The 17183-nt window shown below is 38.9% G+C and overlaps 1 protein-coding gene across 8 annotated transcripts in view; it reads left to right on the top strand.

Moving 5' to 3' along the window:
- rapgef1a (Rap guanine nucleotide exchange factor (GEF) 1a) overlaps positions 1 to 17183 on the top strand; it is a 170099-nt gene that overhangs the window by 42197 nt on the left and 110719 nt on the right. For all 8 annotated transcript variants that reach the window (XM_059993778.1, XM_059993774.1, XM_059993772.1 and 5 more), the window contains exon 2: positions 15468 to 15610. In XM_059993778.1, the coding sequence (XP_059849761.1) occupies positions 15468 to 15610 (143 nt within the window). The remainder of the gene's footprint in view (positions 1 to 15467; positions 15611 to 17183) is intronic.

The raw sequence follows: 17183 nt of genomic DNA, 5'->3' as shown, positions 1-17183 counted from the left end.
TTGTCTAGGTGTGGTGGGATGACAGCTGCCCTCTTCTGTAGATTAATGTTTGAAGGATAATTTAGCACTTTTCTGTTTCATTTTGGGATGCTGTGGTGCTGTGATTCATGGGTGGTTTATGTTGATTAGGTTGTGTTGCAATTGTTGATTCACTGTGTTTGTCGTGTGATATCCAGTATGTTTAAGGCTAGTTGTGCAGCTTCAGTCAGTTGTAGCCTTTTCTTAAGTAACAATTTGGGAGTAGCATATGCAAAAATGCAAATTCTGTTTGCAAATCCAAGTTGTGCAAATCTATAAAAGGAGCTTAAAGTTCCACATATGACGAAACACAAAATGAGCAACCTCTAGTTAGCCGTCTTCTATGAAGTCAAGAAAAAAATGGTAATGCATAGATTATTGAGAAACACTTGTCAGCATCTTATTTTTTCCTACCTTGTTTTGATAGTCTTCTTGGAATGAAACTTTATTCACTGTTACTTCAAATATTAATTGCAAGATTCATATTCCAAATACTCTGGGTGTAAAGATTCCCTTTTGCATGTATGAATAATGCTTGTCTTTATTGACCCCACCATTTTTGATCTACCCAACAAAGGGAAACATCAACCCCACGTATTCAATTTAGAAACATGCAGGGTAGACTCATCTGGGAGGTTAGGTCCCATGAGATTTAGGAGAGCTAGTGAGGTGGATTCAAAATTGCCTCAAAGGTTAGAAACAGAGTGTAGTAGTTGAAAGTTGTTCCTTGGAATGGAAGCTGATGACAAGTGCTATGCCACAGCGAATTGTGAACCTTTGTTATTTGTTGTTTATACAAATTATTTGTGTGCAAATGCACAAGGTTTGATCAATAAGTTTCTGAATAACATGAAATTAGAAGGTAGTGTTGCTAGTCAATGTTTATAGACTACAAGTGGATCTTGATCAATTCGGGAAGTAGACTGAGTGGTAAATGAAGTTCAGTACAATAAATGTGAGGTGATACATTTTGGAAAGTCTTGTACTATAAATTGTAGGGCACTGCAGGGTGTAATGAAACAGAGGGACTTGAGTAGAATTGCATAGTTAATTGAAAGTGATGTCACAGGTAGACGGTGGTGAAAATGGCATTTTGCACATTGGCCTTCATTAGTCAAAGCAATAAGTATTGGAATTGGGACACTTTGCAGTTGTATATGTTGTTGGTGAGATCGCATTTGGAGGACTGCGTACAGTTTTCATCAGCCTGTTAGAGGAAAAATGTAGTTAAACTGGAAATAGTGCAGAAAAGATTATGGGAGTTTTGCCAGGAATAGAGGTCCTGAGTTATAAGGGTGAAGTTGGCCAGCCTAGATATTTTTCTTGGAGTACAAGAAAACAAGGAGGCACCCTAATAAAAATGTTTAATTATGATGTATCGATGAGGTGAATGGTAATGTTCTTTTCCCCAGGATAGGAGAATCCAAAAATACGGTCAGAGGGGAAAGATTTAAAAGGGTCTTGAGGAGCATCTTTTTCACGCAGAATGATGAGTATATGGAATGATCTGCCAGAGGAAGTGGTTGAGGCAGGTATAATAGTATAATTGAAGAATTGGGTAGGTATCATTTTGATAGGTACATGGAGGTGTGGAGCTGAGAAGGATATGGGCTGAATGTAGGAAATTGGGACTAGCTGGGCTGGAAATGTAGATGGCATAGACTGGTAGGGCCTAAGGGCCTGTATCTCTGCTGCATTGTTCTATGACTGTTTAATATATTTGAGATCATGATCAGTTCAGTTTGATCACCTTGGCGACAAGCTGACTGTGACATTATTTATTGGCAGTTTAGAGTACAGACGGGCAATGGGGAAATATCCTGTGGAATATACAAAAATTGTGTTGTAGTGCTGTGTTCTAGATAAATGTAACACTTACTAATTTTTCTGTACAAGCCAGGCGATGTCATTTTTGTGGTTTCTGATGTGACAGAAGAACTGGGGGAGTGTCTCAAGGCATCATTTGCAAGGATGTTATGTATGAAATATAGACACCTCTGTATTAGTGATTCATCTTTAAATGGTGTGAACATTGAATTATCTAATTAAGAATTCTATTATTTTTTTGATTGTATGTACAGTCGGCTCTCCTTATCCGCAGATTCCGTATGCACGGATTCAACCAACCGTGGATCGGGAAAACCCAGAAGTTCTCTCTCCAGCACTCCTTGCTTGAGCATGTACAGTTTATTTTTTCTTGTCATTATTCCCTAAACAATACAGTATAACAACTATTTGCATTAGCATTTACATTGTATTAGGTATTATAAGTAATCTAGAAATGACTTAAAAGTACAGGCAGTCCCAGGGTTATGAATGAGTTCCATTCCCAAGTCCGTCTTTAAGTCGGATTTGAAGTTGGAACAGGTACATCCGGTATTATTTAGCGTCAGTTAGTCAAACGTTTTTCTTAGTATATAGTACATATTTTACCTTTCTATGCATATAAAACACTTAAGAAACATATGTATTTCAGTAATTTAACCACTGCGTTGTTTAGTAATAATTGTAGCTTTCATCAGGGCAGGGTCTTTCACAATCTCCATTAAAATTGTTCCGATCATTGACCAGCTGTAGCCTAGTGCTTTTCCAATGACCGATGGCGTTTCACCTCTTTCCGATTGCATTACTTCCACCTTATTTTCAATCGCGATCGTGATTATTTTCACTGCGGATTCAGTGCTGCGCTGCCAGGTCCTAATGTCCACCGCACAGAGACATGTTAAATAAGGGACTTAACCATCTGCGAATTTTGGTATCCATGGGGGCTCCCGGAACCAATCCCCTGCGGATAAGGAGGGCCGAGTGTATTAGTTTTATTCAGAGATGAGACTTTTTGGACAACAGGTCATGTTAGAGGAGCTGACCAGTGATTTTGTGGACATGAAAGAGACACCCAGATGGTATGTTGCTTCCCATGTGCCAGGGATGTCTTGGATTGGGTCCACAGCATTCTGAAGAGGGAGAGTGGTACCAATGACATGGGTAGGAAAAGGATGGAGGTTCTGAAGAGAGCATATAGGGCGTTAGAAAACTGAAAAGTAGGGCATCCAGGCTAGCAATCTCTGGATTGCTGCCTTTGCCATGGTCCAGTAAGAGTAAGACTGGGATGATTTGACAGAACTAAAGGGAATTGCAGGTAATGAGAGAGGACCTGCCCAAAGTTGGTTGGAGGGGGACACCATTAGGGTTGATGGCAGAATAGCAATGGCTGGCAGTTTCTGGCAGCATTTTGCTAGGTGCAAAATGGATACAGGCAGTTCCCAGGTTACGAACGAGTTCCGTTCCTGAGTCCGTCTTTAAGTCAGATCTGTACGTAAGTCGGAACAAGTACATCTGGTATTATTTAGCGTTAGTTAGTCAAACGTTTGTCTTAGGACATAGTATATATTTTACCTTTCTATGCATATAAAACACTTAAGAAATGTATGTATTCCAATAATTAAACCACTGTGTTGTTTAGTAATAGTTGTAGCTTTCATCGGGGCAGGGCCTTTCACATGCTCCATTATTCTCACTTTATCCTTTAAAATTGTTACGATCATTGACCGACTGTAACCTAATGCTTTTCCAATAACTGATGGCGTTTCACCTCTTTCCAAACGCTTTATTATTTCCACTTTATTTTCAATCGTGGTCGCTTCCCGTCAATGGAAGAGAAACACTGCGGGCGGCGGGTCCTGACCTCCGCTGGGTCCTAAGGACCATCACACTGAATTTCCCCGGGTCCTAAAGTCCACTGCACTGAGACAGGTTAAATGGGACAAGTGGGGGCTTTGCTGGGTTTGGGTATTTGATCCCCCACAATATTCTGTGTGGGAATTTAAACTGGAGGTGACAGTGTTTTTTACGATGTTGAGTTGCAAGCTCAACATCAACCCGGCACGTATGGTATGGGAGTCACTGGATTGAACTCGGGAACCTCCGTTCTCCAGCCCGGTGCTGATCTCACTCTGTCACCAGCCAACCGGAACGGGGGTGGGGGGGGGGGCCAGGGTCAGGGTGAATCTTGCTGAGAAAAATTTAAGACAAATACAAAGTTACAAACTCAGCACAGTGTCAATGGAAACGACTTAAAATGGCGAACGGTGTTCTTCCTTGTATGAGTTGTCCGTAAGTTGGACGTTCGTAACTTGGCTGCCTGTACATCCCAAGGTGAAGTATTCTAATGGGAGGATGGCACAACTGTGGGTAACAAGGTAAGTCAGGAAAAGAGAAGGTGTATAATATAGCAAAAATTAGTGGGAGCTTTTTAAAAAAACAGAACGCAACTAAACAAAACTTTGAGGAAAGCAAATAAGAAATATGAAGGTAAGTGAGCCAATAATATAAAAGAAGATGCCAAAAAAAAATTCAGTTATATAAAGAGTAAAAGAAAGGCAAGATTGGATATCAGACTGCAGGAGCATGACTTTGGAGAGGTTATAATGGAGAACAAAGAAATGGTGGATGAATTTAAGAAGTATTTTGCACCAATCTTCACTGTGGAGACACCAGCAGTATGCCAAGAATTTGAGAGTGTTGGGGGCAGAAGTGAGTGTAGCTGTTATTACTAAGGAGAAGATAGTGGGAAGCTGAAAGCTCTAAAGGTAGATAAGTCACCTGGTTCAGATTACTTTCAGCATCAGGGTTCTGAAAGGGGTAGCTGAAGAAATAGTGGTGGCATTAGTAATAATCTTTCAAGTATTACTAGATTCTGGAATGATTCCAGAGGAATGGAAAATTGCAGATGTCACTTCACTCTTAGAAAGGAAATTAACTATATGCTAGTTAGCCTGACTTCAGTGGTTGGGAAGGTGGAGTTCATTATAAAGGATAAGGTTTCAGGGTACAGGTTTCCCCTGCTATCTGAAGGTAGAGCGTTCCTATGAAACAGTTTGTAAGCCAAAATGTCGTAAAGCGAAGAAGCAATTATCAATAATTTATATGGGAAAAATTCTTGAGCGTTCCCAGACCCAAAAAATAACCTACCAAATTATAATAAGTAGCACATAAAACCTAAAATAACACAAACATATAGTAAAAGCAGGAATGATATGATAAATATACAGTCCATATAAAGTAGAAATATTGTATGTACGGTGTAGTTTCACTTATCAGAATGGGGAAGACAGCAAGCCAAAATCGAATTTGAGAAAAAATATCGGCACGTACATGCATGTGCACACAACTACCTGCAAAAGGCTTCTTGCTGTTTGCTGTTGTGTGCTGAGGCAGCAGGCTGAGGGTAGCAGACACCAACAGAATCAACAAACTCATTCGTAAGGCCAGTGATGTTGTGGGGGTGGAACTGGACTCTCTGACAGTGGTGTCTGAAAAGAGGATGCTGTCCAAGTTGCATACCATCTTGGACAATGACTCCCATCCACTCCATGATGTACTGGTTAGGCACAGGAGTACATTCAGCCAGAGACTCATTCCACCGAGATGCAACACTGAGCGACATAGGAAGTCATTCCTACCTGTGGCCATCAAACTTTACAACTCCTCCCTCAGAGTGTCAGACTCCCTGAGCCAATAGGCTGGTCCTGGACTTATTTCCACTTGGCATGATTAACTTATTATTTATTTATTTATGGTTTTATTTTGCTATATTTCTTCACTATTCTTGGTGCGGCTGTAACAAAACCCAATTTCCCTCAGGATCAATAAAGTATGTCTGTCTGTCTTCACAGTTATGGTAGTCTCTCTTGGGGTAAACACACGTATAAAGTGGGCATCTTTTTTTCGTAAAAGTGAAAATCTTCTTTGGTTAGCGAAAACAGGTATTAATGTAGGTCTTTCGTAAAAGCAAGCTGTCATAAAGCGTATGTTTGAAAAACAGGGGCCACCTGTACTTGGAGGCACATGATAGTATAGACTGAAGTCAGCATGGTTTTCTGAAGGGGGAATATTGCCTGACAAATCTATTGGATTTCTTTGAGGAAGTAACAGGTAGATCAAAGGAGAGTCAGTGGATGTTTAGTGAGATTCTCAGAAGGCCTTTGCCAAGCTGCCACACTTGTTCTGCTTAACAAGTTATAAATAAGGAAAGATACTAGCATGGATAGGAGATTGGCTGACTGGCAGGAGGCAAAGGGTAGGAATAAAGGGAGCCTTTTATGGTTGGCTGCCAGTAACTAGTGGTGTTCCCACAGGTGTTTGTGTTGGGGCAGTTTCCTTTCATGTTTTATATCACTGATTTGGTTTTCGGAGTTGAAGCCTTTCTGGCCAAGTTTGCAGTCAATACGAAAATAGGTAGAGGGGTTGGAAATGTTGAAGAAGCAGGGGGTCTGCAAAAGGTCTTAGAATGGGAGAAGGGGCAAACAAGTGGCAGATGGTATATAGTGTAGGGAAGTGTATGGCCATGCACTTTTGTAGAAGGAGTAAAGGTGTAGACTATTTTCTAAACAAAGAAAATTTTCAAAATCAGAGGTGCTAAGGGACTTGGAAGTCCTTGTGAAGGATTCTCTAAAGGTTAACTTGCAGGTTGAGTCAGTGGTAAGGAAGGCAAATGCAATGTTAGCAATCATTTTGATAGGGCAATAATATAAAAGCAAGGATGAAAAACTCAGGCTTTATAAGGCATCACACTTGGAGTATTGTGAGCAGCTTTGGGCCCTTATCAAAGAAAACAGGAGCTGGCATTGGCGAGAGTCTAGAGACTTCAGGAGAATGAACCTGGGTTCATTCATACTTCATATGAAGTGCGCTTGATGGCTTGTCCCGTCCATCCTGGAGTTCAGAGGAATGGGGGAGGGAGGGATCCCAGTGAAACATTGAATATTGAAAGGCCTAGATAGAGTAGATGTGGAGAGGATATCTCCTGTAGTTGGGGGGGGGGGGGGGTCCAGGACCAAAGGGCACAGTCTCAGACCACAAGGTCATCCCTTTAGAGCAGAGAGATGAGAGGAAATTTCTTTAGCCAGAGTGTGGTCTGTGGAATTCATGACCACAAAAGGCTGTGGAAGCCAAGTCATTGGGTAAATTTAAAGTGCAAGTTGATAGGTTCTAAATTAGTCAGGGGGGTCAAAGGTTATGGGCAGAAGGCAGGAGAATGGGGTTGAGAGAGATAATCAGACATGATGTGGTGGATTCCAATTCTGTTTCTATGTTTTTTTATAAATTTTTTAAATTGAATTTTCAAATGGTTACAGAAGGAAAAAAAATTATCAACCCTTCCCCCTCCACTCAACCCCTCCCCCCCTAACATATCCCTGTAGAAAGAGAAAAAAAAGAGAGAAAAGAAAGAATGAATGAATGAATGCCTGGATATCGGAAGATCCCCACATGCTCCATGGAGTTCATAATAGCTTCAGTATATATATTTATTTCTTTCCCCAAATAACCAATAATTTTATCTTCGGAGCGCCTATGTATTTAATCCTATCTTTTGTAAATAAAGGTGCCAAATTTTCAGAAATATTTCATATTTATCTCATAAGTAATTTTTTCAAGTGGAATGCAGATGAAAATTTCATTCTTCCAACGATCTATACTTCAGTATGAATCCGATTTCCAAGTAACTGCAATAGCCTTTTTGGCTACTGCCAATGCAATTTTTATGAATTCTTTCTGATATTTATTCAGTTTGGATTTTGGTTTTATCCCTTCAATATCGCCTGGTAAAAATAATGTTGGTTAATGTATGTTAAAATTCTTTTTCTTTACACCGGTCCATTAAGCACATTAACATAAATCTTTAAAAATTCAATAAATTAGTCATTATTTTTAACAGAGTTACTCCAGTCTATAGTAATACCTAACTTTACAACTTTCATAGTACCTTGGGGAATCTTTTTAAAATTATCCGTGTTGCTATGTGTGTCCCCCCCGATTGTCCAGGCAAAGAAAGAAAGATTTAAAAAAAATAGATTATAAAGAAAAAAAACAAAATACCCCCCTACTAATGTTGTGAATAAAAAAAAACACATTACCCCCTCCGTTGTACGGGTCGTGGCAATTGCCATGATTACACACGTGAATCCCGTAGCAATCGATCCGAAGTTCCCCCAGCTCCCCCGTAGCATAAAAAAGTATATATGAGAAGAAAAAATAATATCACTACTCTTGATTAATATTTCTCAAATTTTTACCTTTCTCCCCATGTCATATAATTAAGAATATATTTAAATATTCTTCTGTCCTTAAACATCCATCAACTCCATTCACTGTCCCTGTCTTCATCTTTAATCCGTTTCACTTTTAAATCTTTGGCTGTGGTTAGCGAATATTTGGGAGTTCTTGTGCAAATTCTTCCGCATCCCGATAATCAGTAAAAAATCTTCTTTTTCCGTCATCCAAAAAAAATTATCAGGGTTGCCGGGTGGCGCAATATAAATTTATAACCCTTTTCCCATAAAACTTTTTTCGCTGGGTTAAATTCCTTCTTTCTCTTCAAAAGTTCATAACTTATATCAGGATAGAAAAGAACTGTTTTCCCTTCTATCATCAATGGTCCGTTTCTCTTTCTGGAATGTTGGGCAGCCACCTTCAGGATCTTTTCTTTATCTTGATATCTTAAGCATTTTATCAAGATTGATCGTGGGTTTTGATCAACTTGAGGTCTTGATCTTAAGGCTCTGTGAGTCCTTTCAATTTCAATTAACTGGGTTCCTTCTTCCATTTCCTAAATTTCTGGAATCCATTTTTGAAAAAAAATTATTGGATCCTCTCCCTCTATACCTTCTTTAAGTCCAACAATCTTAATATTATTTCGTCTGCTAAAATTTTCAAGTACATCCACTTTTTCCAACAACCGTTTTCTTTCTGATGTCCAGGCAGAAATACTATCTTCCATTTTATTCACTCTGTCAATGGTGTCTCCCGTTGTTTCTTCCAAGTTTTTAATTTTCTTGTCCATTTTGTTCTTTTTATCATTTTATCAAACATAACGTCAGTCGTGGGGAAGATGCTTGAGTCCATTATTAAGGACGAAATAGTGGCACATCTAGATGGCAGAAATAGGATTAGGCCGAGCCAGCATGGATTTACCAAGGGCAAATCATGCTTGACTAATCTGTTGGAGTTTTTTGAGGGTGTAACAAGGATGTTAGACGAGGGTAAGCCAGTAGATGTTGTGTACCTAGATTTTCAGAAGGCATTCGATAAGGTGCCACATAGGAGATTGGTGAGTAAAATCAGAGCTCATGGCATTGGGGGCAGGGTTTCAACATGGATAGAAAACTGGTTGGCAGATAGAAAGCAAAGGGTAGCAGAGAATGGGTGTTTCTCAGACTGGCTGGAGGTGACTAGTGGGGTACCACAGGGCTCTGTATTGGGACCACAGCTCTTTACGATTTATGTCAATGATTTAGATGAGGGCATTGAAAACTATATCAGCAAGTTTGCTGACGATACTAAACTGGGTGGCAGTGTGACATGCGAAGAGGACGTTAGGAGAATACAGGGAGACTTGGATAGGCTGAGTGAGTGGGCAGATACTTGGCAGATGTCATTCAAATAAATGACATAAATACATGATATGAATAAATGACATGAATAAATGTGAAGTTATCCACTTTGGAAGCTGGAACAAGAGGGCAGAGTATTGTCTGAACGGTGTCGAGTTAGGTAAGGGAGAAATGCAAAGAGACCTAGGAGTCCTAGTTCACCAGTCAATGAAGGTGAATGAGCAAGTGCAACAGGCAGTGAAGAGGGCAAAAGGAATGTTGGCCTTTGTTACAAGGGGAATTGAATACAAGAGCAAGGATGCTCTTTTGCATTTGTACAGGGCCCTGGTGAGACCACACCTGGAATATTGTGTACAGTTTTGGTCTCCAGGTTTAAGGAAGGACATTCTGGCAATTGAGGAAGTGCAGCGTAGGTTGATTCCTGGGATGGCAGGGCTGTCTTACGCAGAGAGATTGGAGAGATTGGGCTTGTACACGCTGGAATTGAGGAGATTGAGAGGGGATCTGATTGAAACGTTTAAGATAATTAAAGGATTTGATAGGATTGAGGCAGGAAATATGTTCCAGATGTTGGGAGAGTCCAGTACCAGAGGGCATGGATTGAGAATAAGAGGTCAGTTATTTAAAACAGAGTTGAGGAAGAACTTCTTCTCCCAGAGAGTTGTGGAGGTGTGGAATGCACTGCCTTGGAAGACGGTGGAGGCTAATTCTCTGGATGCTTTCAAGAAGGAGCTGGATAGATATCTGATGGATAGGGGAATCAAGGGATATGGGGACAAGGCAGGGACTGGGTATTGATAGTGAATGATCAGCCATGATCTCAGAATGGCGGTGCAGACTCGAGAGGCCGAATGGTCTACTTCTGCACCTATTGTCTATTGTCTATAATCTTCATATTTTTAATATTTTTATTACTTTTAATGCTTTTAATTCATGCATTATTTGCACCAAAAATTTTTTTTATGTCTCCAATATCACCTCCAACCTCTTCCTGTTGCTCTTCTTTGTTTGTCTCTTCGTCTTCATCTGATTTATCCAGAGAATCTGATTCCACCTCATATTCACTTTCACTTTCAGTTCCAATCATAGCTGGGATTTGTAGTTTGGGTTGCTCGTGTTTGCGCATGTCCCCTCCTTCACGCATGCGCAATTCCTGTTGCTCTTTTTTTTTGGAAATGGTTGATGTTGCCGCAGTTTCCTGTTCTGTATCGCCGGAGGTAAAATGCACTTGAGCCTGAGGCTCTGTCATGGCATCCGGCCTTGATTCTTTTCCAACTTGTGTTGTCTTCAAAGTAGTAGTTTTCTTCTGCTTCTGTTTAGGAGACATAGCTTAAGACAATCCTGAGTAGTTCATAAGTAATTTTTAAAAAGTATGTACTAACTTTTCTTCACTTAAACATTGTTTTACTGTTTTTTTTACGGGAGAGCTGGATTTTCATGTCTCGATCCTACGTCATCATGTGACGTCCCCGTTTCTGTGTCTTATGGCTAGGTGCTTGTCTCGTGTGAGTCGGAGCATCTTCTAAGCCATCCTCCTTTTAATTTATTTAACTTCAGAATATTTATATACCTCTTTTTTCTGTGCTAATGATCTCAATATTATAATCAATGTTTGGATACAGTTGTAGGCATAAATTACCCTGTTGGATTGAATAACTGACCAACTTTGTACCCACGCTGTGGGTTGCACCATTAGTTGGAAGCATCATCTTTGCATCTCAACTCTTTCATAATCTTAAAGATTTCAATCTGTTAACTCTTTGGTCTTATTTCCAGAGGAGGGGATGGGAAAAATCATTTTCAAGCAAAAAAGAAATGTGGAGAGAGAAATAGTTAATGTTTTAGTTCAGTAACCTTTCATCAGAAAATCTGAGTATTATTTTGCATTTGGAAAACAAATTTGGATCAGCATGCTTAATTCCAAACAGCATGGATGATGGAATTTAAACTTCAAATGATTAGATTCGTAGTAGAAAGTGACAGATAGCTTTACTAGTTTTATTAGTTTTGTATTTTGTTTACCTGAGTTGTGTTCCAATTTATGAAATGCTTACCTGAAACTACATCACATTATTACACAATTACTAAATCACATTATATTGATGTTGGAATTACCCTTGTAAAAGGAAAACTGAGCCAGTATCAGAACCCATATTGCAAAAATTTTCTGTAAACAGCATTGCATCTTATAGATAGTCAGAATTAAGCATTGGTTGCTTGGGGCTAATTTTCTGAAATTTGCTTAAGAAATACCACAATGCAGAGCTGTGATTTGTTAGCTAGAAAAGGCATGCTGTTTGTGCGGTGGGGGGGGGGGGAATTGGGAAAGAAAAAGACAAAAGAAGAAATAATTTAAACTTGTGAGTGAATTGGTCCATCTTGCATGCTGGATGCAACCATTCTAATCATAGTGGCTCAGCCATTGAAGGAGCAAAGCTTTAGTTGTTTATGCATAAGAGTGAAGTAGCATGCTCTTGCCATTGCATCCAGTTCGCAAATTATCTTTGTAAATTTAGCTGGAGAGCAATGTCAACAGCAGATTGTAACCCAGAGTCATACTGCTGTAAAGCAGAACAAGCCAGTGCAGAATGCCAATCAGAGGGACATTGCAAAAAAAAAGATTGTAGTCAATAATCAGACTTAAGCTGTCAAATCATCAGGCATGTCACAGCAAAAAAAGATGAGTACTGTTATTGTATTGCTTTACACCATTAATAGTTTAACAAAAATTGTAACCTTTACAAAAAAAAGTTCATGCATGAAAATATTAGCAATCCATGACACCTAAGTTTCAAGAAAGTTGTGAAGCCATGAAAAATCCCACACAGCAAAGACCATCAATCATCCAATGAGTGAAAAAAGAACAAATATTGCAACCAATTTTAAATAAAAGTAAACAAGTTATACACAGAACATGAACCACAGTTCCCAAGAGTAGGTCCACAGCCCATGGAGCTAGTTTTACGCTGAGGTGAATAAAGCCAATCCAGGAGCCCAACAGCTGAAGGGCAACAAAATCTGGCACTGTGAACCCAAGACCTCCCATCCAATGGTAGCAGTGAGAAGAGAAGGAGACAGGTCAAACGCAGGCAGATGGGACAGGCTCAGGTGGGGGAATCCTAGCCAACATGTTGAAGGTGGAGAGCAACTGTTACACATGATTTAAGTTCACACCTTTTAAGACAGTATGATCATGGGGAAAGCTAGGAGCACTTTTACCTACTTGTAGCACTAAAGAAAAAATTGGCAAGAGCATTTATAGCCAACAGAGGATAGTTCTTACAGTTTTTCAGCGGTACCATAAATTGCTTTCCCATCAGTGAAGCAATGAGTATGATTAGTAGCAGCCTAAGGATGCTCCAGCATGCTCAAAACCACCATGGTTCCTCCTGTGTAAATGAGATGGTCCTTTTTTTGTGAAAGGTTGTTGCTATGTGCTACCTGACCCCATGCTTGTCTACCATGCAGATCATGAATATGCCAAAGAGTAACTGCCTATAATTTGAAGGTCAAAGAAGACGGCTTGGTAATAATTATCACTTTCCAATAGTGGTTCATTTCATACTTTTTGTCCAATGCCGAAGCCTTACTCTGAGGAATGAGACTTTTCAAGCATTGCTGATGATTAACAATGGTCCAGGCCACTCACAGAAGCCTCCCAGATTGCTTTCACAAACTGGATTAAGTTTCCACAAACTTCACCCAGCCTATGTACCAGGATGTCAAATGCTCCCTTTGTACCTTCAAGCAACTTGTTGAAGGAACAAAATGGTCAAGCTAAGGGAATTCTGAAAGTCATGTAATGCCATTGATTACATTTGAGCATACAGGGTGGAAGGTGTTTGGTCAAAGCTAGGACCAGAGGTTTTTGACACTGTTGAGGAAGGGTGCATTATCAGTAACATTCAACATACCATCCAAATAATATTGGAACAAGTCGAAGTCGAGAATTTGGGTTTGCTGTGCTCTCATAGTACAACTAACCTAAGGAGGAACTGCAAGAGTACCACATTCTCTGCTACAGGGAAAACACATTGTGAGTAGAAGAAGCAGACTCTGGCAGGTAACCCTAAATCTCTTCAAAAAGGATGTATTGTAACCTGGTCCATCTTGGTAGGAAGAACCACAGCTTGGCTCATCCCTCAGTTGTCTTGTCCACCTTGTCTCCTACTTTTGCCACTCTGTAATCACAAGTTTATTTATGTCATTTTGTATTTATGATTAATCTATTTGATTACTTTTTAAATACTGTATAATTATTCTCAACAAAACACTAATTTATCATTCATATAAAGAAAAAATATTCTTGTAGGTCATAAGAGAAAATCTGCAGATGCTGGAAATCCAAGCTTCAGGCACAAAACACAATGGGGAAGAAAAGTACAGTTGATGTTTCGGGCTGAAACATCTACAATATTTTTTCCATAGATGCTGCCCGGCCTGCGGAGTTCCTCCACCATTTTGAGTGTGTTGTAATACTTGTCAGTAGCACATCTGCATGTACACAGTAGTACAATGAACACATCTATAGTTGATACAGTTAGCACTCTAATATTGAATTGCTATTTGAGAAGTGCTGTAATTGGAATTTTACTGTGCCTCTGAGAAATGGTGGTTCATGGTGCTGTACGTGACCTTTACAATGAATGTTTGGGGAAATGTTGGCAATTGCACTGAAAGACCTCCTGAGGTGATGTCATAATGTTAATGAAACTAAGTAGGAGGATATCTGTTTTATGATCAAATGGAAAGATGGTACCTCAGGAATTTTAGCAAGCCTACAGCACTGTGCTAGTATTGCAGCCTCAGTTATAAACTAAGAGGATCTACCAGGAGTTTTCCAGTAGAACATTGATACTCTCTTGTGTAAACTTTCCAAGTCACATTTGTTACAGTTGCGACCCATTCTTTGTGGTTAGCTGCAAACCCACTATGCTTACAGTGAGATGAATTTTAAAACTGCCAACTAGCCTTTTTTAGGGTGAGAAATTGGATAAAATTGTATGAGGGTTTTCTGTAATGTTCTGTTCTGCATTATTATTTTGTAAGGCTGTAAACATATCTGATAAGGCAGCCAAAACTAGACAATCCTACAAAATCAATGGAAAATTGAAGGATAAGATAAACCAGATTTGTGCTGAATTAGTTGGAGAAGCAACTGAGGTGTAAATGTCCTTTGGCTTTTCTAAAACCTTCCAAAGTAACAAGTTGTTTTAAATTTTGAAATCAATTTTATTATCTCCTTTGTTAACTCTGTGATTTATTGAGCTGACATTTAAGGCAGCATTTGCTACGGATCAATCTTTTTAGGTTTTATTTAAAATCTACTGGGATGTTTTGTTACCAGTTCATGATCTTCTATTTAAGAACAACACTGTCCAATTTTATGGGTAGACCCTTCCTTGAATTGCCTACAAACCTGTTGCAAAATATTTTAATGTACTGATTGGTAAATTACAGGTACTTAGTCCCAGGTCAATTCACTTCATTATTCTCCAGAAGAAATTTAATGTTGTGTTCAGATGACTTGAGGTAATGCTTCTCAGTGTACTTCCACTGCATTGGATATGATATCTACAAAGAAATGTGAGTTCTGCCTCCAGAAATGGAAACTGGGGAACCTCTTTTTTTTCTGATTAATCGTCAAGTGCTGAGTTAAACCATTGAACTGTACACCATTAAACACTACACACTAAGCTAGAGGAGGAAATGAAAAGATTGGTCTGTAAATACAAAATCACATTATATTTTCAAACATTTCTGGCTTCATTACACACAGGCTGTAGTGATACTAGACCACTGGGCATTGCAGAATCCCCTCTGTTTATTGTACAAGTCTTGACTAAAGGATATCTTAGGCTTCCTCCTGAGTTGTACAAGTTGATTCCTGCAGGCGCTCTATGCTGGAATAGATAGATCCAGAAAATGATTGATTTTCTGTGTTTTATTATCATGGAATGGTAGATCTTTTTTCTGCCTTGTTTAATCTTTATTCTAAAATTGGATTGAAGTTTGAGAACTGTCTTTTGTTCATTGTGTTCCTTTTTCCTTTTCCAGATTCCCAACGCTCCCACCTGAGCTCATTCACCATGAAGTTAAAAGACAAATTTCATTCACCAAAAATAAAACGAACTCCCTCAAAAAAGGGAAAACCAGTAGAAACAACTGTTAAGACCACTACAGAAAAGCCTCCAAATAAGGTCAGTTTCTCATTTTATGCCTTTTGTAAGGGATGGGTGAAGATAAATTATGCCTATTTTTAGATTTTAAGTTACAGGGTGCGTGCATTAAAGAGATGGGCTCCTCGTGTTTTGATTGCACAGTCCAAGGTTTAAGATTTTGTCTTTTTCAGAAATTTTACTTAAACATGTTCTTTATGTAGTGCTGGCTTTTTTCATCTAATTCAGGCTTTGCCATTGAGACTGCCATTTTATTTAGTCAGCAGCAAAGCATTTCCTATTATTGATAGACCAGACTTTTACATTCGTTGTCTTTGCCAGGTTAACTTTTTATGCAAGTGTATGATTATTGTGGCAGAACTGACCTGAGGTTCAGCTAAGAGAACAAGGAAATCAACAAAAGATCCATTGATAGGAAAATGTGTTGCTGATTGTGATTAGAAAATTTCAAAGGAATTTGATTCCCAGTGCTGACATTTCTTACACTAGCAGAAGAGTACAGTTTGCCTTTTTCAATGGCTGTCCAAGTACTGGAAATTCACCCTTACTTAAATTCACAAGCCACTAGCAAAAGAATTGAGATTGGAATAAAAATTGCTGCTATGCAATTTATGTGGGAGTGGTGGGGGAGAGGAGAAAACAAAAAATAGAGAAGTAATGTAATTTATCTAAGACAACTATCATAGACTGCCAGTTAAAATAGGCTGAGGAGCCACTATAAGGATTTGCTTTTGAAAATGACAAGATACTCTCTTAATTGATACTTATACAGCAACACTTTCTCAAACAGAGTAGTGTAGATTTGTCAAATCAATAATCTTTTCTCTTTTTACATTACTGTCAATCCTTGCTTATAGACTGAGCAGAAGGAGGGTATTACTGTTGAGAGAAAAACCTGCCATGGGAACTCATTTCCACTTGTGTGTTATTTATTGTGGGGAGGGAGAGTTTAGGTCATGGAAAATCGTGATAGGGACGGTTTTTTAGGAGCATAATTCTTCCATAACATTGTATAACTAAAAAATTGTCTTTGAGTGCTGTGATGTGGATGTACATGAAATAATATTTTAATGACTTACAAATAAGTGGCTTATAGAAATGTAAGTTAATCAAGCAGAAGATATAATCAGCTAGAAAATCTTTCTGGGATCTGTCATGTGGACTTGGAAAAGATAAACTTATTACTTGCAGTTGTGGTGGGCACCACTCCCACTAAGTTTTTAGCCTGCAGCGATTTATAGTCGGGTCCCTCTTTTTATTTTGCAAGTTGTTAATATTAGTGTTTATCTTCTGCTTGAATTTTGCTGTAGTTAATTCTTGTTTGCTTAAGTGCAATTTCACTAAAAAGAATGTGAATCCAGTTACCTTGTTGTATGAGAGTAATTTGGGTTGGTTGCAAGCCAGGCTTTAAGGTAGTTAAGATTAGAATGCTGACATGAAATTGGCTTCTGCTTAGTTTCCAGTGTGACTGGAGAGGTTACCTGCAGAAATGAGATGAAGTATGTTTCCTATTTGTCAGAATTACGTTGGATACAACTGATAATTAAACTGTAATTAATATATTAATTAATATATTAATTAGCAGTCCTGAATT

This window comes from Hypanus sabinus, chromosome 18, assembly GCF_030144855.1.
Source record: "Hypanus sabinus isolate sHypSab1 chromosome 18, sHypSab1.hap1, whole genome shotgun sequence".
NCBI classification, from domain to species: Eukaryota; Metazoa; Chordata; class Chondrichthyes; order Myliobatiformes; family Dasyatidae; genus Hypanus; species Hypanus sabinus.
The sequence above is the reverse complement of the archived record's forward strand: the minus strand, read 5'-3'. Positions and strand labels throughout refer to the sequence as shown.